The 25,953-nt window shown below is 40.7% G+C and overlaps 1 protein-coding gene across 2 annotated transcripts; it reads right to left on the bottom strand.

Annotated features, from left to right (window-relative positions):
- Positions 1-1,677: 1,677 nt before the first annotated feature.
- Positions 1,678-24,715, bottom strand: ankib1b (ankyrin repeat and IBR domain containing 1b). 2 transcript variants are annotated; one of them, XM_066682795.1, is made up of 21 exons: positions 24,571-24,715; positions 20,177-20,448; positions 19,725-20,025; positions 19,305-19,487; positions 18,912-19,029; positions 16,492-16,700; positions 15,142-15,230; positions 14,247-14,391; positions 13,946-14,118; positions 13,628-13,716; positions 13,145-13,275; positions 12,907-13,041; positions 12,232-12,318; positions 12,064-12,130; positions 11,823-11,968; positions 11,377-11,555; positions 10,983-11,034; positions 9,621-9,732; positions 9,199-9,242; positions 7,500-8,249; positions 1,678-2,404 (listed from the first exon to the last, which is right to left on the bottom strand). In XM_066682795.1, the coding sequence occupies exons 2-21, from the start codon at positions 20,362-20,364 to the stop codon at positions 2,264-2,266; spliced, it is 3,339 nt and encodes a 1,112-aa protein (XP_066538892.1). In that variant the 5' UTR covers positions 20,365-20,448; positions 24,571-24,715; the 3' UTR covers positions 1,678-2,263. The 2 variants fall into 2 exon arrangements, with proteins under 2 accessions (XP_066538892.1, XP_066538894.1); XM_066682797.1 differs by having other exon boundaries at positions 2,275-2,382.
- Between the last annotated feature and the right edge of the window lie 1,238 nt (positions 24,716-25,953).

The raw sequence follows: 25,953 nt of genomic DNA on the forward strand, positions 1-25,953 counted from the left end.
GATTATTCTCTTGGGTGGATGAACTCGTTTTGGCAACGTGTTGTCGGTCGGTGTCTGGTTCTGTCCAGGCCTGGTGCTGGTGGGCTCCTGGTTCCACACTCACTCATTGTTTCATTGTGTGTTAACTGTGTTGTTGCCCAGCGAGAGAAACCCAAAACTCAGCCTCGTCTCCAGGGACTTGGGATTACCCATGATTCTCTGGGGACTGTGTGTTCCCACAAACCCTGTAGCTTTTTTTTTCCAGGGAAAGGTAATAGTCCGGGCAACAGGGCAGAGTTTAAACACAATCTGAGTCCCAATAAATCACCATTTACTTTCTGATACACGGGAGCTGCAACTGTGTCAGAATTCGGAACATTCTAGATACTGTCGTCTGCAGCAAATGTTATTCTCCACGACTCAAATGATGTTTTGCGTAAACAATATTTTCGGTCGATTTTGTAACACATCCTCAGGGAAGACCGAACATGGCAAAAGTGTGTTTTTTCTAAATCTGTACATTTTATCAAAAATAAATAAATAAATAATAAATATCTCAATGTTGAACTCAGTAGAAAATCTACTGGTGCAATGCTGCCCCCTTGTGTAGAATGTGCAGCCTGCTAAATGTGAGTAAGTTCTATGAAAACAGGTTGGAAAACTCACATTTAGCAGGCTGCACATTCTACACAAGGGGGCAGCATTGCAGCAGTAGTTTCTCTACTGAGTTTAACATTGAGAGAAAAATAAAATAAAACATAAAATGTTGTGCAAATATTATGCCTCATTTTATTTTATTTATGTGATATGTGACTCTCTGCTGAAAGAAGCTGGCCGTTCTGAGAAGTTCTCTACTGAAACTTAAGTTGCTTTTGGATTTTTGTTGTTGTTTTCTGAGAAAGTATGTTCACTTTAGACAGACTTTAAGTTAATTGACTGATGGAAGGCAGTAGGATGCTGTGTCTCTGGAGGAAACTCTCAGTTCTTACTCTACAGACAGTAAAGTACAGAAAATGGCAGCAACCATCTGCCATTGATACACACACATAAACAAGGAGTATATGTAAGCTTTATGTAAGATTTATGAACACCCAGAGAACGTGCACATGCACACACACACACACACACACACACACACAAACACACAGCGACACAGAGACACACACACACACACACACACTAATTTTTCTCTGATTCAATGTGAATTCACTGCCCTCTTGTGGTAGCTTCGGAAAATAACTGGCAGAAGCTCTACACAGTTGACATTACAGTTAATTGTGTATTAATGTTATTAACTATATTCACTGTATTAACTCTTTATTGACTGTAGTAAAGCTCTAGTGACTCTGTATTGACTATTAACTCTTTAATGACACTTCACTGACTCTGTATTCACTGTACCAACTCAGATTTGGTTCTGTACCGACTGCTTTGACTCTGACTGTTCTGATTCTTTGTACATTGAGTGCATTAACTAGGTACTGACTGTATTATCTAAACATGGCTCTGTATGTACACTTTATTGACTGTATTAACTCGACTGAATCTGTAATAACGCGCCCATTACACTAATCCACCAAATTTCACATTAGACCCATGAACAGATTCACAAAAGCAGAATTATGTTCCCAGACAGTCATGTTTGTGCTGTAGTGATGTCACAAAGTCAAAATAACTCCAGCAGTGCTTTCGGGGGAAACGACTCAATTCGTCTCGACAACTTTATTGAGTTTCAGACTCAAGTTCAGTCAGATTGTTTTTTTGTTTTGTTTTTTTGGCCAAACATCAAACAATTCTGTGTCCGTTTCCATAGAAACCAGGAATGTATCAAGTATAGACTATGAAAGTGCAAATAACAGTTCAAGGATTAGTCGCTCAACAATATAAAATCATTTAATGGGTTTTAAAAATGTGCTTCAATTTTTTTAATTTATCATCAACCTCTGCGTTCGAATCACCCTCTGGATTTTAGACATTGAGACCACTCACCTACCGGGGTGAGAAAAAGATAGATGTAACAGAAAGACAGAAAAGAGCAAGAGAATGTGTGAGAATAATGGGATATATTTGAAAATACAGGTAAAAAAAAAGAGACATGAAAAAGAAAGGAAGTGAAAGATGAAAGACCGTGTCCTACAGTGTATTTCAGGCAAGTGGTCTTAATGTTTAGGGTTGTGTATATCTGTGTGCATCAACACCATCCAAAAAAACATGTATCCCCAAAAATACTTAAAAAAAAGGACATTGTGAAATTGTCGTAAAGAATGGACCAACAGAAATGATTTCAAAATAAAAGCTCACATTGATGTACATTTAAAGTTTTGGAGATGTGAGGGTTCGTGTCTGGACAGCGACGATGATTCTGTTGATGATCACAAACAGGACTTAGATCAATCACTCCACCTTTGAAAAGATGGAAATAAATCTTGAAATGAAGAAAAAAAAAACACAATCAACGTTCTTCTCCACTTTGGCAACAGACATGAAATACTGTAGACTTAAATCCAATCCACAAAACCTTCAAAAACACATCCTCTACATCTTATTACTGTGAAGCTGTAGTGTTTACATTATTCTTTCCCTTCTGGAACAAGGTGTCATTAGATTACACACTGGGGAGAAAAACAAAAAACACCTGTACAGTTCTGAAACAGCCTTCAATTGTACAGTCTTCAAAAAGTGGAACTCTCCCTATGATAAAATTTGCTAAACTACTGTACACTGTAAAAAAATTCTTGTAAATTTTACAGTAAAATACTGGCAGCAGAGTTCCCAGCCATTACCGTATTTTTACAGGAACACTACTGTATTTCAAATTTACAGCATATTACTGTAATTGAATAATACAATAATTTACTGTAAATACTGTGATTTACAGTAAAATACTGGCAGCAGAGTTCCCAGCTATTTACTGTATTTTTACAGGAACACTTTTGTATTTCAAATTTACAACATATTACTGTAATTGAATAGTACAATAATTTACTGTAAATACTGCGATTTACAGTAAAATACTGGCAGCAGAGTTCCCAGGTATTTACTGTATTTTTACAGGAACACTACTGTATTTCAAACTTACAGCATATTACTGTAATTGAATAATACAATAATTTACTGTAAATACTGTGATTTACAGTAAAATACTGTAGCAGACTTGCTGTAAATTTACAGCAATTTTTTTACAGTGTAGGCCAAATGTGTAAATGTGTTGTCTGTCAATGTATAAGTGACACATTCGGAACGGACTGTTGTACAAGTTAGTGGAGTTCCACTTTTCAACTCAAACTCTAAAAGACAGTGGCAGTTTGTTTGAAAATATATGTTTTAAATACAGAAATACATGCTCCTATGAAGGGAAAAAAGGTGTATTTTTAAAATAATGGCTATTAGTATTATTACAATTATATTTATAATCATCTCAGTAGTCACAATTAATGAATTAGTAAAAAGGGAATATTTAAAAGTGGCACTATATATATATATTATTTCGTTATTTATTTTTTTTTATGAAAGACATTCGATTTGAAATAAATAGAAAAATCTTTTTTTTTTTTCACAATATATTAATGAACCGGCGACTTATTTATCGTTTTACACACTGAACGACAGCACACACCACAAATGCATTTTAATTCAGCGTCTTTTACAAAAAGGCTCGGGAGCTAAAGGGCGGTTAAAGATTTAGATATTGAGATATTATTTTTATAGATATATGTAGATATTAAAAAAAACACCACGTCATTAAAAACATTGAGTCTGGAGGCTGTTGGTCTCAATGCCGCCGTTGAAAAGACGGCATCTTGCAAGAGCAGTGGCAATAAATAGGAGAGAATTCACAGAAAAGGCACTGTGATAAGTTTGCGTAGAGTTATAACCGCTTTATAAACACTCATATAAACCTTGAAGTTGGTTCATTCACCAGTGGCACGTTACAGTGATTAGCGTGAAAGCAAAAGAGGATAACACTTTCTCTGAACACCACGTCTATAAGATACCAACAGCTTTAATGCACTCAACAGGCGTTCATAAACATAGCTGTAAATATGTATAAAGGTGTACTACACTCTAGCTTTATTGTGCATTAGGAATTGCTAACTAAATGTTGCTAAGCTAGTCGCTAAGTTATCCCAGAGGGATGCTAGCGTCTTGCTAGGTGTCTGTAATGGTAACAGTAATGTTACAGCGGTGTAAAAGGGCTATACACTTGATACACTCTTCTACACTATTATTACTGACTTCATAACACAATGCATTATAAATCAATGTTCATAAAATGATGTTATAACTTGTTTGAAGAACAACAGTTCCTATGAATCCAGCATTCATAAGACATTATAAATCAACTTACAAAGTGTTAAATGATATATACGGTTCTTTATATTAACTAACAGAACCGCTCTTAAGTCGTAGCATGTTCATAGCACTTTTTTTTATAAAGTGTACATTTTATAGTTTAATAGCATTATCATATTTAAATAATTCTAATAAACAGATAAAGTGATAAAGCAAGTCATAAAACCTGACACTGCAAATTCATAAACTCCTCTTTATTAAACATGTTTTTGTAATTACCCATACGCAAACATACAGGTTTATACCGTGAAATGTAAAGTCTTATGTATAAATGTGTTATAAAGCCTTACACATACAGGATTCATAGGAAAAGGTATTATGACACCATGTTATAAACATTATTTATTACCCCTTAACAATTGGTACTGCATAAAGACTGTTAAGTTTAAAGTGTAAAATAAATCACATTCAAAAATATTTATAGCTATAAAACCTGTTATTAATGCATTAATAGAGTGCTTATAAACATAGGCATTCACAGAAAGTTTAATCAGAACCATCAACTAAACGACTTTTCGGGTTTTCCTTCGGCATCTCAGAATCGGCTAGAGTTTCCCAAACATCGTCTACATCGGTACCACCCGCAGAGCACAGTCCATTTCCCTGTGCTAACCACCGCATGTCCACGTTTGTACACACTCCTCATACTGAGTGAATTCAGCACCTTTAAGATGCACCCATTGTGGAAACAGTCGATAATCTCTACAGGAAAACATTAACCAACAGAATGGACCAGTTTGAAGCAGCTGTGCATGAGCCTAAAGTCACCATGCTACGTGCCAAGAGTCTGCCAGAGGGGTATAGAACACGTGGCTTTGAGGTTTTTTTATTGAGGCAGCTTTGTTCTTTGTGATGAGTTGGAGTTAGAAGTAATCTTCCAAGAAAAATATCTGGCGTAAATCCTCCACAGAAAAGCAGAGACTGTTCGAATAAAGAAGAACCAACTCTAGATTAATATTCTCCATTTCAAAAGAAACACTAAATGGACTAGTGTCCACAAACTTGTGGCCATGTAGCGTATGTATATCCACTTATGACTCGTCAAGATACACCTTTCTGCCTCTATAGAGCATCTCTAGCATAATCGGACCTGTTTAATTAGACTTTATGCCGTGGTTTTAACACTAAATATGCATTGGTTCATAGTAAATCTGTATTATTTATTTATTTATCTCTTCATATTTAGTCAAATTTTATACTCGGTTTAAATTGCCTGCGAGTTGCTGTGCTGTTCTGTGAATGGGTCACTGACTTTGGAGCACCGTCTTTTTATGTTAGACCAGAATGATCCAAAAAGAGAAGACCAGAGTGATTCCATCGGAAAACCCCATCCATAATAACATAAATGCAGCATTAAGCACAGGGAAAAGATGGACTGTGATAATCGACAGACAGAAGATTAGCTGAAAAACACTAGCGTCCACCTTAAAATACTCTAGAACTGTGACCAACTGGGCTTCAAAGGAAGAAAGGAGTGGTGTTTGTAAGGAGCTTTAGCCCTCAGCAGCAGGCACAATCAGCACACTGTATATCTCATTAGCATTTGCTAATCAGCATTTATGGCACCTACAGTAACACACAGGTCAAGATTAAGTGCATCTCCGGACATTCAGACTAGCCTAGCTTAGCTTAGCTTAGCTTAGCCTAGGCTAGCCACACGCCTGTTCCATACAGTACAGCTCTTCTGTCAAAAAGATCCAAGACAGGAGCTAGCACCATGGCTAACTGCGCCAACTACCTAAAAACAACTTAGACTTTATAGAGCAGGAGTTTGTAATAATTTCCCAATAAAATACACCCATAACATCCATTAACATCCAAAACAATATTGTTCTCCTATAAGACCAGTCATTTTCTCCAAAAGAAAAAGCAATTAAACCGACACCTAGAGGTCTGGATGTGTCAGAGATTCCGTACTAAATGTATTTTAAAGATGGCCGCCCCACTCACTCTGTGGAGAATTAACTCATTAGTTCGGGGACTGCTGTACAATTTGAATATACAACTCACGTGAGCTGCGATGTCAAAATAGAAAATAATCATTCTTATAAATATTTTTTGGTTACACTTTTTGTGATACAGTTTACTTATCGCTCCTTTAACTTGAATCATGGTGTGATAAAAATGACTGTCGCTGTCTGGATTACATTTAAATTTTTATGACATAAATACACCGCATGTTTAATATAAAAAATTCACGATTTGGGCTCATGAGCTGTTTTGGAATAAATGCTTTATAAGTGACTTTTTCCTCCTCCCGTAAATTTACCACGTTAGAGTTACAAGGTTTAGTTCCGACAGCAAAAAAGGTACGATATTTTTCATTAACTCTGTAATGTTTTATGTTATCAATTAAAAACATACTATAAACTCTTTATGGGGGTCTTTTTGACCCAAAGTGCAAAAAGGTATCATATTTCTGGCCATTCTTATTGGGAAATTATTATAATTATAAATTTGCGTTCTAGTTTTCTATAATCCTTATTCGTTTTTCCTAATCATTTTTTTAAATCAATCACCCCTCTTTTCAGACAATAACATCACATCTTCGAAGCACTTTAGACAATACAAACGTTTCCACACTTATGATTTTAGAATTCATAAAAAATTCTTTTTCTGGTGTTTTCTGTTCGTCCGACTATACAGATTAGTGCAAAGGTTTGGTTGAATTACAGGTTTTTGTTGATTGAAGTAAAAATACATAATTACATCCTCTACAGATGTTCGAGTCTGTGCAAGACAATCTCTTCCCTACACGAACTGTGCACTAAAATGTTAATGGAGCAGTCAGTCATTTTAATCAGTGATTCTTCACGCTACGAAAGAGCCTTGATACTGACACCTAGTGGTCTGGATGCATCTTGTGAGTTGCAATTTACAGAATTATTATAATTGTTGATATCAAATTGCTTACTGAATATTGTACATAAAACGACTGAAAGCCCCTTAAAAATTTCCTGTAGAGGTACGGACTTCCTTTTGAAATGTCAACAAAACACGCAATTTCAACCTTTAACATTTGCACGTTACAAACAAAGCCTCTCTCTCTTTTCTAATCTGGAGTTAAACCTCTCCATTCGCTACTTCGCATTGAAAAAAGTGGTTTGGCTGCTTTCAGGAACGGAGAGGACTTTAGAGGATTAAAAAAATAATATGAAATCTCATACAAGGTGCACTTGACCCTCCCACTCCGATGAGCTGCTGCTGGGCTGTTCCGAGTCACATTTCGGAGTTTGGGAATTTTCCGGTTCTTCACTGGTTTGAGTGACCAGCGGGGGCGCTAGAGGTGCTTCCACACTGACCAGGTCCAGCTGGGTGGGTCGGACAAGCTCGCGTTCCTCAATATTGCCCTCTGGTGGCCACTGGGGGTACTGGTTTCCCGGAGGTCGTTCTAAAGGACGTTCCGAGGCCTGAGCGCAGAACTCGGGATCAGAGGGAACAGCAGATGGAACCATCCCAAGGTTCTGGGGATTCATATCATGGAACCAAGCCATGATATTCCCCAGGAGGTTGGCATTCTCAGCAGGATCAAGGTCAGTGGTGTTGGGATTGGGATTGGGATTTTGGACGGGGTTAGGATTTTGAATGGGATTGGGGATACTCAGATTGTTAAACCTCTGAGGGACATTTTGTCCGCTAATATTCCCCAATTTTTTCAGGCTGTCTCCCACCTCCAGAAGCTCTGAGCTGCTGAGGGAAGCTCGAGGAACATCAACTTCTCCCAGCAGAGGGTCTAGTCTTGAGGGCAGTGATGTTCCGATGGCTCCTAGCGACATTCCGATTGCTCCGAGCGAGGATTCATGAGTCATCAGCTCCTGAGGGTCCAGTCCTCCACCTGCAGCAAGACCAGATTCCTGCAGAGAAAGCTGGATCGCCAGCAAGATGTTGGGATCATCTTCATCCAGAGAACTGCGAGGCTGAAATGGAAACAGACAAAAAATTTACACAGGGTTTAACCCATCTCCTATAATACGGCTAAAAATGAGCTTTGTAGAACAAATGAAGGAGGAATAGTACCATGAATTTCCTGACAGTTTGTTCTTTAATTTTAAATTCCTGACTCTGTCGATTCTGTTTTAAATGTAAAACACATTTCTATAACTCGGGCGGCACGGTCTCGCAGCAGGGAGTGTCACAGTCACGCAGCTCCAGGGTCCTGGAGGTTGTGGGTTCGAGTCCCACTCCGGGTGACTGTCTGTGAGGAGTGTGGTGTGTCCTCCCTGTGTCTGCATGGGTTTCCTCTGGGTGACTGTCTGTGAGGAGTGTGGTGTGTTCTCTATGTGTCTGCATAGGGTTCCTCTGGGTGACTGTCTGTGAGGAGTGTGGTGTGTTCTCCCTGTGTCCGCGTGGGTTTCCTCTGGGTGACTGTCTGTGAGGAGTGTGGTGTGTTCTCCCTGTGTCCGCGTGGGTTTCCTCCGGGTGACTGTCTGTGAGGAGTGTGGTGTGTTCTCCCTGTGTCTGCATGGGTTGCCTCCGGGTGACTGTCTGGAGGAGTGTGGTGTGTTCTCCCTGTGTCTGCATGGGTTTCCTCCAAAAACACATGTTGGTAGGTGGATTGGCAAAAGTGTCCGTAGGTGTGAGTGTGTGAGTGAATGTGTGTGTGTGTCTGTGTTGCCCTGTGAAGGACTAGCGCCCCCTCCTGGGTGTATTCCTGCCTTGTGCCCAATGATTCCAGGTAGGCTCTGGACCCACCGCGACACTGAACTGGATAAGCGCTTACAGATAATGAATGAATGAATTTCTGTAACTCTGGCCAGTTATTGCTAATCTTGTCTAAACGATTCATTGGCTTGGTGACCAAAGACATCCGTCTACCCCTAATTTTACAGTTTTTCACAGTAAGTGTATATTTAAATCTGCACTTACCATAGGCAGGCCTGTTCTCTGAATACAACCAATTTGCTCTGAATCTGAGAAGAGGGGGAAAAACAATGAACATGGATAACAATAGTCTAGTTCTAAAATTGTCGAGGAAACTCTTTAAAATAAAGAAAAACCTTCAACTGGACTAAACATTGTGGTTTAAACTCTTCAAACATTCTCCTGCTCTTTTGTTATTTCATGCCAACTGTGACGTAGCGTTAAAATGACAATGGTACTTTTATTCAAGAAAAAATAGCCTATAAGTTAAGTATTAATTCGTCAAATTCACCATCTTCAAATCATCTAAACAAAACTCTCTTGATGCACATTTTTTTAGGGAACTCATAATGAATGCAGTGACCTTTATCCTTTACACAAAACGTTTTAAAACATGTGTGTACACCTAACAGTTTTTCCTCTTGTACCTAAAGCAGGGTTGTTATGATCGTCTGAGTCCGGAGTGTTGCTCCTGAGGCTGGAGACATCTCCACGCCGACGCTGTCTGTGTCTGCGCCGATACTGAAACTCTGCATACTCCTGAAATACGGGGGGTGGGGGGGGGGTGATATACTCCAAAACTATCACAAAAGACACATTGAATCCACAGCAGAAATGTCTTTAACACCACCACCTTGTAGAACAAATCAACGTTTCAAAACAACAGCTCACAAACTTGTTCAAATACGAATGCCTCGGTTTAAGGCTCGGTCAAGATCAATTTGTCCAAAATATAGCATCATGATACATTAAGGGATGAACATCTGAGAACAGTTAAAACCTCAAACAGGGCTGGGCAATTAATCAAAAACGACAGTCAGAACTTCTAATCAACATAAAACAACGCTACCAAGCTGTAGTCACATGATTCTGCCCCTATCTGCCACATGGAGGAGAACCTAAACGCCGAGGCCGACCGAGCGACTCGAGCTCATACCAAAGGAACACAGCGTCTGTGGTTTGGACGTGTTGTGTTTTGACTTTAATTAAGACGACGCCGAACACTAAGAAGTCAAATGTAAACGCTAAGAAAAAACAGTTTCAGCTGAAGCACAATCACACACCAAATATAAACAGAGCTCAGAAAACAAGAGAGAAACAAGCTCCCAGCAACACACAACAACAAAATGATCGTTCATTAATCGTAATCGTGGTAAAATGTAGAATTAATCGTGATATTGATTTTCACTCATATCGCCGAGCACTACCCTCAAATTATATTTGTATTTTACAGATTTTGTGTATTCAATACATTTAAATAACACAAGGAGGCGGCACGGTGGTGCAGCAGGTAGTGTCGCAGTCACACAGCTCCAGGGACCTGGAGGTTGTGGGTTCGATTCCCGCTCCGGGTGACTGTCTGTGAGGAGTGTGGTGTGTTCTCCCTGTGTCTGTGTGGGTTTCCTCCGGGTGATTATCTGTGAGGAGTGTGGTGTGTTCTCCCTGTGTCTGCGTGGGTTTCCTCCGGGTGACTGTCTGTGAGGAGTGTGGTGTGTTCTCCCTGTGTCTGCGTGGGTTTCCTCCGGGTGACTGTCTGTGAGGAGTGTGGTGTGTTCTCCCTGTGTCTGCGTGGGTTTCCTCTGGGTGATTGTCTGTGAGGAGTGTGGTGTGTTCTCCCTGTGTCTGCGTGGGTTTCCTCCGGGTGAGGAAAATCTGATCTCTGTTTGTAGATTTGAGTGTCAAATTAGCCACTTTGTTAACCTTAGTATTAATAAAAAAACAATTAAATTTACACTCCTTGACAAAGGTGACACAAATAAAGGGTGAAGGTTAATGAAAAGCTAAGGTACCTCCGGAGATGCGAAGCCCAGGTACTCCCAGTCCCATGTTCCTCCGGCAAAACTGTAAACACACACAAGAACAGGGTCTTTTCAAATTATGCCACCGTTAACAATCTGTGCCGAATAAATCATAGACTTTCCAAGGAGAATAATGATTTTAATGATGACACTGTTAATGCCTCACATCTGCATACTGTATCAAGGATATACAGGGCTTTCTTTATTGTTGGATGCTCTGTGGCTCCTCAATCAGAGTCCGCTTTCAATCGGTTTAATAAAGCAATGGTAAAGCCCTACTGCTGTGTGGATTGTGTGATGGTAATGTGGTACTGAGAGAATTCAGAGTTCAGATTAAAACTAGATGTTTTTAGGAAACTGGAGCCGAGAGCTGGTTATTTTTTACCTGCGTCGAGGGGCTTCCGGCGAGTCGTTGGGGGCGACACCCCGGGCGACGGAGGCCAGGAACTCCTGCCTCTTCTGCTGCACGAGACACGCTGCACGGATGATCTTATGGCGTGGAGTTCGGAGGTAAGGCCGGTTCACTTTCTGAGCAAGATCCTCCGTCACCATCTCCAGATCAGTCTGAGACAACAGGAACTTATTTTATTTAGTTCGTTTAGTTAGTAATGCACTTATGAGCCAATACAGGAAATGGAGGTCGCAATGAGGTGTCTATACGGCTTCTAAAACCTATATTATGTTCAAAATATATATTATGTTATATATTTTAACTAAATAGAATAGATTTCTGCAATCTTTTTATCTATAAAACACACAGAGACACACTTTTCTTACGATTTCTAACCGTATTACGTATCACAGGAAGTGTTACCATGGTAATTCACCTACCTGCATAAGTTCAAAGATTTCTTTCTTTGTGCTTTTGGGCTCCAGAAAGAAACCGTAGGGATAAGAGCACTTAAGAATGCGGCGGGTTTTGAGAAGTTCGTGTACTGCATCTTCAATAAAGGTTGTGTCTGGAGGACCTCCCTCTCCTGGAAATGAGAGAGTGTAAGGTTTCTTTTTCTATAAAACAAAGGATTTACTGCTGTTCTGATGGTAAAAAAAAACTAAATCAGAAAAGTCTTACGTCCACTCAGGACTTTACTCAGCTGCTCCATCTTGTCTTTGGCTGTTTTAAGGAGGCGCACTTCCAGCTGCATGAGAACATGTAGGTTTAACCCCTTCCTGATCTCCATAGAAGGCATAATAACATCTATAATTCTTAGAGAGGGTAAGGCTTTAAGAGACATTTTACCTCATAGCTGTGCTCATGGTTCTTGAAGCGTGTGTAGTAATGCATAAATCGATCAAGCTCCTGGTAGCTCTTGTGCTTCTTTTCAGCCTGGAGGTTTAAATAAATCCAGAGATTAAAGAGAGATGAGCTGAGATTGGCAATTTCTGGGGTCCAAGCAATTACATTCAAGATTCTCATGACTAATACGGCAGTAAAATCACTTCATCATTGGTTTCTGCACATTATTACAATATTATAACTCAAAATCTACTTCGTATTTGGATTATTTATTGGTAATTTTTGTTTTATAATGTGAGTGAGATCAGACAGGGTGCAAATGACTAAGCTGATGAGCTGTTTTGGGGAACGTAGCAGCCATTTACTTGACAATGCTGCAGCTGAATGACAACTTCTTGGATCTGTGTGCAGTTTGAAACCAATATTTGAACCAATACTTGTTGGACTTGAACACTTTGCTGTTTAAGTGCTATAACACCATCAGGCTGCTGTTTGTGTTGAGTTCAGGCAGCAGGAAGGATTATTATCTACTGACCATGCCGATCATTGATTGATCCTAAGGTTTTGGCCTGCAAGATTTATTTCAGAGGAGAAAAATAAAAACAAAAAACCTTAGACCCCTGAAAAGTATACTCTCAAAGCACTCAATACACAATACAGAACGTGAGGTGTGCGTACCTCCACAGTCATCTCTTTGGACTGCTCCTCCACCTGCTGGATGACTTCGTATCGCGTGCAGCGGTAATAGCCTCCTGTAGAAGAACTGTGCTTCTTCCACTCCTCGAGACAGATCCAGCAGAAATCATACTTACACTGCACACACAGAGAGAAAAACATTCATTCATTCATTCATTATCTGTAAGATAATGGTCTGAGAGAGATAAAGAGAGACATCGAGAGAGAGAGAGAGGGCAACCTTGGCACACTGCATGTGGTTACAGCCCTCATTCTTCTGAATGGGTGACTTGCAGTTGGCGCAGGATTTGGAGTTGGTGAGTAGCCACAGGCAGTTGGCAGCATCTTCATATGCCACACTCACACCTGCCACTACAGCACAAAACAAACAACACACACACACACACTCGTTTATATATGTACAACATGTCAAATGTTGTGGTAATGTGGCTGAGACATGACAAAGTGGGAAAATCAAATGCACCGTGATTTTTAAAAAAATAATAATAAATATATATTTTTTTTTAAAAATCACAAAATACCACGACTTAATTGAATGAAAAGCAGTAGCGGCTAAACACAATGATATTTATCTTGTTGTCCAGTGCCACTCAAAAGAACCAGACACTGGGGACTCAATAAAATCAATACTGCAGTAAATATATTATCCACAGCCCTAGTTGTTAAAATCGTTGGTTCTGTAGTGTGTTGAAATAATGCTTACATTCTTCTGGCTTCATGTCAGTGACTTTCTGGAGCCACATCTTCCAGGTCTGGCAGTCACAGGGCTCATGAGCCTCACCCTGACACTCCCTAAACAGATAACACACACCTGCTTCAGTGAAATTATTCTCTAAAGCAACACCCAGAAAAAAACAAAAACACGTAGATGGTTTTGGAGCATCCCATAATATTTTCGCCAAATGTCCTGCGTTGATTAAACACAGGGCCAAGTGAATTCACATGTCATATATTGTCACATAGCTGCCTGCAACTGGGTTTGCATGGAGAGTGTACACTGGTTGTTTACAGCGTGACTGACCAGCAGAAGAGATGCCCCTTTCCACAGTCTACGGCAGGAGCGGGCAACAGGGCGAAGCTGAGGGGGTCTGAGGCTCCAGCCCCGGGGCCTGGTCCCTGGAACACCAATCGTACCGCCCTATCACACCCTGCCTTCGGACACCAGCGAATCACTGGGTTATTCTCCACAAACGCCTGGGTGAGAGACACAGAGAGATAATGTCATTATCCACATAATGTTGCAATTACACGTTTCCACCAGAGGGGTCTCCAAATCTCCAAAATATTACATTATCCAGCTTTAAGTGGCAATGAAGTGACACCTTAATATCAAACTGCAGGTAGCGTTTATCCATCTCTCTAGACACAACACTTTCTATTACGTCCACAGGAACCAGCTGGAAGCAGTCATACGCAGGACAGAAGATATTATGGGCTTCGCCCTCCTGGATCTTCATGTTCAAGAAACTGCAGGAGAAACAAACAGGTCACCAGTTCAGATCAGGTTTTGGGTCAAAAGGCTTTTACCCCCAAAATCAGGTGATGCCACAGTCATCTGTAATGTTTAGGATGGCCCTCCCTCTCCCCACATTAAAACTTCAGAGAATTCATTTATACATGTCCTATTAGTGCTGGGCGATATGAGTGAAAATCAATATCACGATTAATTTTACATTTTACCACGATTACAATTAATGAAGGATTATTTTGTTGTTGTGTTTATGACCCTCACAGTTCAGTGACGAGGCTTGTGCTGTAAATATGCTCCAGTGTTAAAGCTGGGATATTTTTTCAAATGCTTCTCTCTTGTTTTCTGAGCTCTGTTTATATTTGGTGTGTGATTGTGCTTCGGCTGAAACTGTTTTTTCTCAGCGTTTACATTTCACTTCTTTTTGTTCAGCGTCGTCTTAATTAAAGTCAAAACACAACACGTCCAAACCACAGACGCTGTGTTCGTCTTTGGTACGAGCTCGAGTCGCTCGGTCGTCCTCGGTGTTTAGGTTCTCCTCCATGTGGCAGAATCACGTGACTACAGCTTGGTAGCGTGGTTTTAAAGGGACAGTACATGAACACACAGCGGGGACATAACTGAGAAAAAATAAGTGATATAATCGATATAGACAAGTTTATGTCGATTAGAAGTTCTGACTATTGATTTAGATCAACTGCCCAGCCCTATGTCCTATTCATCAGTGGTAAAACATCCCCAACACTTACCTTTCCCAGCAAGATCGGCAAAACTCGTGTCCACACGGAATATCGACAGGTTCCTCAAACATGGAGGCAGCACACATACAGATCCCACACTGAGGAAAAAACACACAACAGGGGAAAAAAAACTAAATAAAAACCTGGATAGAAGAACATTTATAGATGAATTCACATATCTGCATTCTGCAATTCCAAAAAAAATCCTTTCTTCTCCTGGAATCCTGGAATTTTATGACCTATATATTGTATCTAGGATTACATTAACAAATCCCATCTCTGAAAATCTGTCAACCCTTTCACTAGATATCTGCATATCACATGCTATACCTGGAATTCCAGAAACAAACATCTTATCCACGCAATCCTGTCATTTAAACTCCAATCTTTGACACTGTAAACGATTACACTATTCATCCCTCTTTAAGAAATTCCATGCACCAAACCTCGGCTCTGGAAAAGCCATGAACAAAAATCTTATCCCAGGAATTTCATCAACAAAAATCTAAACTAAAACCATAAAGAGTGAGGTGTGTTTCGATTCTGGTTCGGTTCGTGGTGTATAAATCTGTGTATGCATTAGTTCTGCGGTGAAGAGTTCCTCTGAGGTGAGGACTGCTGCTCTGCTGCTGAGGGAACACAGTTCTTCATCTGAGAACAATGTCGACAGTGATTTTATGAAAGAACTGTCTGTTGTGCAGAGGACTGGGGCATTAACAGCTTTCAGACCTCCACACTATGAACTGAGAACGGAACTTCCCAAGAGTTCCCAAGACACTCTGCATATTCCGGGTGAAATGTTTTGACCACAAATGACGTCACACATGAAATGTTTCATAGAAGATTTCATAAAACCAATGCTCCCTCTGGAATCTTGTCTTTGGAATTCCGCAAAACACTCTCTGGCAAAAGAGGGAGGCAAATTATAATTCCTTTAAGACAAACATTGTCTGTGGAATTCCATAAACCATCCATCCATCCATTATCTGTAACCGCTTATCCAATTTAGGGTCGCGGGGGGTCCAGAGCCTACCTGGAATCATCGGGCGCAAGGCGGGAATACACCCTGGAGGGGACGCCAGTCCTTCACAGGGCAACACAGACACACATTCACTCACACACTCACACCTACGGACACTTTCGAGTTGCCAATCCACCTGCAACGTGTGTTTTTGGACTGTGGGAGGAAACGAATTCCATAAACCGAATCTGGAATTGCTTGAGTCATATTTCCTCTCATAAATTCCACTAACCTAATCCTCATTAGAATTCCACAAACAAATGTCCTACATCCATAATCCTATACACCGAACACTCTCTCAGGCCTTTCGTATCAGGTCCACAGCGGTGTTTCCCTACCAGGGACGTCTCATCATCTGCGGGGGAGAGGCTGATCTGGTCGGGAGAAGTGATGGAGGAGCGGGTTGTCCGAGGAGTCTTGGGAGACGGGAGTGTGTCCCAAGTGTTAAAGCCATGCGGCGGAGGGGTCGGCATCTGCACTCCGGAACGCTGACAACATTGCTCCGCATCAGACATCCAGGCTTCCAGAAGCTTCTCCCGATCCCAGTCTGAGAGAGAGAGAGAGAGAGAGACATAAGAGAGAGAAAGAAGGGGATTAGTTTAATTCTAATCACTATAAACACACTCTTTACAGTGCTATCTGCAGCTGGGAGCAAGTATACAGTGTAAAGCACTGAATAATGCATTCCCTAAAGCACTGGGACGTCTAACTCTACATGTGTCAGCCCTCTCTCTCTCCCCTGTGATGTTGCTTAAGTGCTGCCCAGCCCTAAAAGGAATGAGAATGGAAGGAAAGGAAAAGTGTGGTGTGGCAGGTGTACGTTGTGGTCAACACTGTTTTAGTCTGAAGTTGATAACATAGCTGCCTTCTATGAAGACGACTAGGGTTCCATTCACTGCTCGGGTACCCACAAAATACTTCACCAATAAGAGTCCTTGCCTACGACTGGATTACTGTCATATGATATACATGTAAATAAATGTAAATGGGAAACAAAATGGAGTAATCTACATATGACAGTTGTTTCTATTATTACTATTACTTTTATTAATATTATTCATTCATTCATTCATTATCTGTAACCCTTATCCAGTTCAGGGTCGCGGTGGGTCCTGGAATCATTGGGCACAAGGCAGGAATACACCCTGGAGGGGGCGCCAGTCCTTTACAGAGCAACACAGACACACACACACACATTCACTCACACCTACGGACACTTTTGAGTCGCCAATCCACCTACCAACGTGTGTTTTTGAACTGTGGGAGGAAACCAGAGCACCCGGAGGAAACCCACGCAGACACAGGGAGAACACACCACACTCCTCACAGACAGTCACCCGGAGGAAACCCACGCAGACACAGGGAGAACACACCACACTCCTCACAGACAGTCACCTGGAGGAAACCCACACAGACACAGGGAGAACACACCACACTCCTCACAGACAGTCACCCGGAGGAAACCCACGCAGACACAGGGAGAACACACCACACTCCTCACAGACAGTCACCGGGAGGAAACCCACGCTGACACAGGGAGAACACACCACACTCCTCACAGACAGTCACCCGGAGGAAACCCACGCAGACACAGGGAGAACACACCACACTCCTCACAGACAGTCACCCGGAGGAAACCCACACAGACACAGAGAGAACACACCACACTGCTCACAGACAGTCACCCGGAGGAAACCCCCGCAGACACAGAGAGAACACACCACACTCCTCACAGACAGTCACCCGGAGGAAACCCACACAGACACAGGGAGAACACACCACACTCCTCACAGACAGTCACCCGGAGGAAACCCCCGCAGACACAGAGAGAACACACCACACTCCTCACAGACAGTCACCTGGAGCGGGAATCAAACCCACAACCTCCAGGCCCCTGGAGCTGTGTGACTGCGACACCTACCTGCTGCAACACCATGCCGCCTTTTATTAATATTATTGCTATTAAATTCATTTTTGTTTAACTTTATATTACTATTTTATATCGGTTGAAGTGCAGGGAGTTGGAAAAGTGACTTTTCAGTAATTCCTCCATTTTATTTTACTGTAAACTGACAACTTTTACATTACTTTGTGATTCTGTTATTTTTGTAATTAAACTTAAAAAAAAAAAAAAAAAATATTTGGGAAAAATCTGAACCACATTCCACTGTTTATAAGGAAACTTGAACATTCTTCAAGTTAAAAGTCCTAAACGGGATAATGAGTAACCTCTGGCTGCATGAATGGCGTTCTTCATAAGGTTTTTCTTCACAATCTCGTGACAAAAGGAGCTCAAAGTCCAGATTTATATTCAGTTCTTTGTGGTCGGATCTCCCTCCGTAAAAAAAACAAACAAAAAAGATAGGCCTGAGTATTGTGTACTATATAAAAAAATAAACATACTTCTTGGCCAAATGTACCAAAACCTATTGTAAAGTCTTCCCAGGAGAGTAGAGACTGTTACTGAGATAAAGAAGTACAAACACAAAACTTCAAAAATGTTCCAGCATCCAGTGCAAGGCCTCCCCAGAACCCTGGACATACGGGTTTTAGTTATTTGATAATAGAAATCTGCACATGACCAATCAACTATCAATATATTTACTTGGAGATCTCAAATTGCCTACTGTCAGAAAAGGCTGCTTCTGAAATTGAGGGTATAATAATAATTTTGGTTTTTGATGATAAATGAAGCAGATTGAAAGACAGATTCAGCCATTTAAAGGGTTAAATGGTTTAATATGTATAATGTTCGTACCGTGAGCCCTGAGGAGAGCCTCTGCGGTGAAGAGAGGAGCCTGAAGCATGTCCGCTGTCTCCACAATCAACATATCTTTCAGCCTCCTCAAATCCTGTACTCGCAAGCCCTCGTAAAACTAAAACACAAAAAAACAAAAAAAAGTTACGAACCCCATTCATTTATATCATACTACCTTAAATCATTTTTGAAATTATGCGTATACATCAGTTCAGACACACTGTTACTAGAACAGATAAATAATGGATTTAAAAACGGATGTTTTTTATAACACTTTAAATTTAATTTAAATTTAACGCTATTAAATTATGGATTTTCGTAACTTAATAAAGCTGTTATAATGCAGTTAACAATGCAGCTAATTAATTCACGTTTTATTGCAAAAAAGCTGACCTCTCTACGGTCCAGAGCAGCATACTCAGCCTCGATGTCTTCGCCGCTGGGATCCGTGGAGAAAACCATCTGAGATTCCAGACTGAGCGCTAGGTCTTTATGATGCTGTTTCTCCGCACAGTCACATGGCGTCTCTTTGTTCTCATTCTCCGCAAAAAGGTCAGCATTACGCTTCACCAAAAACTGTGCACAAATCGACAGATTTTTATTTTTAAAAAGACAAGTGGTGATTAGTATCTTGCACAATTAACTCAAGGAAAATTACAGGGTTAAATTGGCTTAATACAGCTATCCATGGTATTCCAGGTGGTTGCTACTGTGCTGCTAGTTTGTTAGGTTATCCATTATGATTACTGAGGAATTGGAAGTCCAGTTTTTTGTTTATTTTTTTTTTTTTACATTTATTTAAACCTAAAACACCTGTACACAGGTCTTCATGCCCGAGGCAGCAGCATAGTGCAGGGGGGTGTTCTTCCTGTTGTCGGTGGCATTAACATCAGCACTCTCGAACTCTCCACGGTCCAGCTTTGCCCCGGTCCACTTCAGAATAATCTGCAGGCAGTCGGTCCGGCGCCGCTCATCCTCACTGGGCCGGCTCAGACGCGGTTGTAGCGCCCCTTCTGGCAGCAGGATGTTCGGTCCCATGCACAGCAAATGAAGAGCAGTCTCGTTGTGGACATTCCGCTTGTTTGGGTTTCCATCCTTACTGAACAGGAAAGACCTGGAAAGGAGAGGTTAATAGGATTCAAGATAATATTTTTCAGTCTTAACACATGCTGACAATTTTATTATTGTTATTATATTCCTCATCTCATGTGACTTTTTTATAAAAATAACTCTTCGCTCCTTTCATCTTCTGCTGTGTGTTTTACCTGAGGATGCGTGTCATGGCGTGTTTTGCGGCATAATGCAGCGGTGTGTTGTGTTGGTATGCCTCTCCATATGAAGTATTGGGGTCAAGCGACTCTTTAAACTGAGGGTTTCCTTCATAAAGCTGATACGCCAAAACCTCGTCTCCGTTTATCAGAGCTTTGCGGAACTTTGTTGCTGCATTCCCCATCGCTCAGCTTCAGGCGCTATGCTAATATTAACGCTAGCCCTAGTTTAGCCTGTGCACCTGCAGACAGCCAGCATGGTGGAGCTCCTGGGAAAAAAGAGAAAATCTCAATATTCATACATTTTTTTATTGTGCTGACATTATACAGTTGGAAAAATCTGGTCACTACATTATTTTTACATTTTCTTATTTTTTACAATTTCACATGATTTTAAAACTTTCTTTGAGCACTGCCATAGAAGTGCCACTTTTGGTTTCACAAAGTACTTGTTTATTTAAGAGATGTGTGAGTGTGAAGAACGTAAGATCTTAAGATTGTTTGTATTTAAATACGGTGACCAGATCTGAGATGGTGAAAAAGAGGACACGTCTCCGGGGGTGGACGACTATTGACGTGCAGACTGACCAATTAAATGTTTACAGAGAAAGTTATTGACCAATAACGGTAGCTCTACAGTCAGACCGTCCAATCAGAAGATTTTAGGCTACTTCACCACGCCCCCTTCTCATTCAAGCGAACCAATCGGAGTAGGGGAGGGCGGGACTAGTTTGTGAACGAAACGCTTCTCGAAATTCTATGTAAACTCCAGAAAAATAAAATGAGTGAAATTCCACCCGGACATTTTTTTTAAGTCTAAAATAGAGGACATGTCCGGGGAAAAGAGGACGTCTGGTCACTCCAATTTAAACATATTATCAAAAATTGTTTTTCTTTATGGAATCAAAAGTGTTATTTCTATGGCATCGCTCAAAGAACCTTTTGTAGCACATTCATTTTTAAGAGTGTAGCTATCAACAATTTAGACCATTAAATACAACATTGAAAAAACTTAAGTATATTAAATATTTCAAACTAAAAGTTCATTCTGAAATCATTTTAAGACATCCTTCAGAAAACCTTTCATCTTTGACTGTTGTTGTATTATAGCTACTTTTTGTTTATTATCATGCATTTCCGTTAATGTATGAAATCTAGCTATTGTTCAAAGACCAACCAGAGAATGTGAACACGTCCTCCAAACAAAATTAAAATATGTTGTTCATTCATTCATTCATTATCTGTAACCCTTATCCAGTTCAGGGTCGCGGTGGGTCCAGAGCCTACCTGGAATCTTTGGGCGCAAGGCAGGAATACACCCTGGAGGGGGCACCAGTCCTTCACAGGGCAACACAGACACACATTCACTCACACACTCACACCTACGGACACTTTTGAGTCGCCAATCCACCTACCAACGTGTGTTTTTGGACTGTGGGAGAAAACCGGAGCACCCGGAGGAAACCCACGCAGACACAGAGAGAACACACCACACTCCTCACAGACAGTCACCCGGAGGAAACCCACGCAGACACAGGGAGAACACACCACACTCCTCACAGACAGTCACCCGGAGGAAACCCACGCAGACACAGGGAGAACACACCACACTCCTCACAGACAGTCTCCCGGAGCGGGAATCGAACCCACAACCTCCAGGTCCCTGGAGCTGTGTGACTGCGACACCTACCTGCTGCGCCACCGTGCCGCAAAATATGTTGTTGTTGTTTTTTTTTTTTTTATTCACAATTCCTTTTTAAACATATTGTGAGGAAAACAAACTGAAAATATAAAACCTACCATTGTTAACTTTGCTTTACAGACAGGTTAATGTATAAATACTGTGACCTATTGTTTGTATGAAATGTGCTTTATTTATTTATTAATGCTCGATTTTAACATTATCATTGAACTTTGCCATGCAATGTACCCAAGGCCTAAAGTGTGGTAGTTACACATTTGTCCTCATGACTGACCCAACACCAGCAGATGCTCAGTTCTATTAACGCATTAATCAAATCAAGCCAAAACACTCTCAATCACTTTGATTTCATTTGAAACATATAATAATACGTTACTGATTTAGAAAATGTGGTGGTGGATTTCTACTTAACGTCATATAACATTCATCAGAGGGCTACAAATTGAGCTGAATGAAGAGCACATTATTATATTATAACAATATCCTCCAACCCTGGCAGCAAAATACCTTTTAAAACAAAACACAAGATATTTATCATAAAACCTAAAGCAAATACTAGAAACACACACTCCCTAGTTCTCCACACGTTTTTCCTGCAAAACCGCAGGGTTCTTCCAGAGAACCCACTGAGACCCTTCTGTGCTAAGGGTAGAACCAGAGCCCTGCAGTTACACCCCACTCTTTTACCATCTGTCAATACAGAGAACGAGAGAGAGAGAGAGAGAGAGAGAGAGAGAGAGAGAGAGAGAGAGAGACAGAGACAGAGACAGAGACAGAGGCTTCACAGAAGACTTGACCTCACCGTTGTGAGGATTTGATGACATTTAGACACAGAAACACAGTGAGGTACTAATATTGGATCAGTTCAGGACTTCAAACTCCACTCCAACCCATTCTAAAGGCATTCGATGGAGCGCCATCATTCCAAAGAACAAGGCCTTCTCCATAAATAAATTTTGATTATATAAGCTAAATTGTGTATTAAAATGTTTTCAACAAACATCACAAGTTTGTGGCCACTTTTCATGTTTAAAACTGCACCCCCATTCAATTTTATTGATGTATCGTTCACATTTTTAAATGTAATATCATTTAATTTATCGTTTGACAGAAACAAAGCACTCTCATTGTTTACCTCTAAAGTACTCTGTTATGCAGAAGTGGTTGGAGTATTGCTTAAACTGAACAGGCCTAAATGATAGCATTACCACTTACACTGGTACAGACTGAACGTCTGAGACACAAACCCAGGAATAAAAGGCTAAAGTCTTTTGTGAAGGCACTCAGAGTGATAAATAATGTCATTCCAGCTTTTGTTTACAGCTGCAGGTCCATTTCCAAGAAGAAGGCCAAAGTAAATTGTGTTTACAAGCAGACCTTGGTGGACAAGCACACCTTACGCACAGACACACATCAGCTCGGGCAGTCATTATAATACAGAGTCAATAATTAAATACGCCTGGTGTTGTTTAAGGGCCCAGGATCCAAAAAAAAACTCAAATTCTTATCACACTCTTGATATTAAAGGCCACATTCCATGTTTTAGGGGAGTTTGGTATTATCATACATGTAGCAAGTAAACAGTAATTACCTACAAAATCAACACGTACCATAAAATTTACCACAAACCTGTACTTAAACAACCTGTACCCAATTTATTTGTGATGTCACAGGCTATGGCTATTTAGCCATGACCCAAAACTGCTGAAGAACTGCTGAAGAATTGTTTCAGTCCCCGCAGCCAATGAGAACAGAACTCATTTACATATATCAGCCTTAAAGACTTCGTGTAAATCAATAAATATGAGGGGTTTGGTGCTAAAAGATAGTGAAATGTTGTAGGAGAAGGTTAAAGGGGTGAAATAATACACAACTAAAAGATATTCTAATCATATTCAAGTTTTAAAAATTAAGAGTGAAGTTTGGCTTCCGTTCCACCTTAAATGTTGCGGCAGTTCTATTCTTTATTTAAGGTGGAACGGAAAACCTGTAAAGCTGACTTATTCGTGGTAAAAAAAAAAACAGCTATGAATGCATAAGAGTGACACTTTAAAAGCCTTGTATGGCCATAAACTTCGAGTTAAAGCACTCATTTATCCATTTTGACACGGATTTCCTCACAGAACTCTAACTTTTCTCTGTTTGTTAGATTTATTTACGTGGCTATTTTGTTTATGGAGGTAACAGGAGAACCCAACTGTCATTTTTGGGCGCGAATACACAACTTAAGGTGACTTCTTTTGTTGTCCTTGTTTTCTGAATATAATTTAACCAATGTGAATTGGATTTATTTAATTTTTATTATCCTCGCTTTCGCAGCCGTTACAAAGCAAAACCGTCATAAACATTGTAAGGGAACACAGCTATATTCGACCTCAAAAACAGAGTAAGTCTGTGAACTACCCGGTTGTACGTCAAATAAGGCTTAACTAATCGTAGCTATATTTATAATAATAATAATAACATGCTTATTTTTCAACCTGAGAATAATTAGGTTAACTAGATAACACCTTCGCCTTGTTTACTAACATTATGTGTTATCAGTACAGGCTTACGGGTCATTTCCGCCTTAAATATAAACACTGACAGAAAAGACGAAAGATACACGCGTGTAAAAACGTACAGAAATGTTAATGTACATGAAACAAACACCATAAATAAAATACAGTATTTAAAAACATATAATTACCAGGTGACAGCAGTTGATATTGAACCCAGGGTGTGGTTCTCCTCAAATATATTATTTTAAAAATGATAGTCCGATTATTTACGCCCAAAAAAGGGAAAACAAAACAAAAACAAAAACAAATCTGTCTGCTCTTCTTTGTTGTAAACGCTCAGTGAAATCAAAGTGAAGTTGCCATCAGCGCCGAGGTTTGCGTCTCTGATTTAATCCCTATTTCAAAATAAAAGACCCATACTAGCTCTTGTGCTTACTTCTGACGGCACTGATTCGGAGGTTTGGGTTGTTTTTGTTTGTCTGTTTCCGTCCTTGCTTGTTTTATGCTACCTATCACAGAGCCAAATACTAATCTGCTAATCGGGTAAATATACTATAAAGAAAATGACTCAGGCAATAGTTTCAAATGTTAAAAATGAGATAATTCTCCAAAACAAGTTGCTGAATTGTTAGGATTGTTCTTTCTTAAATTCCAACTTTTGTCATCATACCCCTAAAAGTCTTTCTGTTTTACATAATTATATATTTATTATAAATAATTATTTCCAGGGGGGCGGCACGGTGGTGCAGCAGGTCACACAGCTCCAGGGGCCTGGAGGTTGTGGGTTCGATTCCCGCTCCGGGTGACTGTCTGTGAGGAGTGTGGTGTGTTCTCCCTGTGTCTGCGTGGGTTTCCTCCGGGTGACTGTCTGTGAGGAGTGTGGTGTGTTCTCTCTGTGTCTGCGTGGGTTTCCTCCGGGTGACTGTCTGTGAGGAGTGTGGTGTGTTCTCCCTGTGTCTGCATGGGTTTCCTCCGGGTGACTGTCTGTGAGAAGTGTGGTGTGTTCTCTCTGTGTCTGCGTGGGTTTCCTCCGGGTGACTGTCTGTGAGGAGTGTGGTGTGTTCTCTCTGTGTCTGCGTGGGTTTCCTCCGGGTGACTGTCTGTGAGGAGTGTGGTGTGTTCTCCCTGTGTCTGCGTGGGTTTCCTCTGGGTGCTCCGGTTTCCTCCCACAGTCCAAAAACACATGTTGGTAGGTGGATTGGTGACTCAAAAAAGTGTCCGCAGGTGTGTGTGTGAGTGTGTGTGTGTTGCCCTGTGAAGGACTGGCGCCCCCTCCAGGGTGTATTCCCGCCTTGCGCCCAATGATTCCAGGTAGGTTCTGGACCCACCGCGACCCTGAACTGGATAAGGGTTACAGATAATGAATGAATGAATGAATTAGTTATTTCCAGGGAAAAAATCCCCAGTGCCTGAATTGTAAATTATACAGCATCGTTGACTATGCACAGATTGCAGTTTGTCCCTGCATGTTACTATTGGTGTGTTCTCCCTGTGTATGCATTGGTTTCTTGGTGCTTTGGTTTCCTCTCACATTTCAAAAGCATATGAAATTGTCTGGATGAGTGTGTAAA

The sequence above is a fragment of the Hoplias malabaricus genome, chromosome 10, assembly GCF_029633855.1.
Source record: "Hoplias malabaricus isolate fHopMal1 chromosome 10, fHopMal1.hap1, whole genome shotgun sequence".
In the NCBI taxonomy this organism is placed as follows: domain Eukaryota; kingdom Metazoa; phylum Chordata; class Actinopteri; order Characiformes; family Erythrinidae; genus Hoplias; species Hoplias malabaricus.

Excerpts from the sequence above, each read along its gene's own strand:
- ankib1b (XM_066682795.1), bottom strand. The coding sequence starts at position 20,364 with ATGGGGAATGCAGCAACAAAGTTCCGCAAAGCTCTGATAAACGGAGAC. Across the intron at positions 15,231-16,491 it reads CAGATGATGAGACGTCCCTG|TGTGGGATCTGTATGTGTGC; the intron begins GTAGGGAAACAC and ends TTTTTTCCTCAG. Across the intron at positions 11,556-11,822 it reads AAATCTTTGAACTTATGCAG|ACTGATCTGGAGATGGTGAC; the intron begins GTAGGTGAATTA and ends CTGTTGTCTCAG.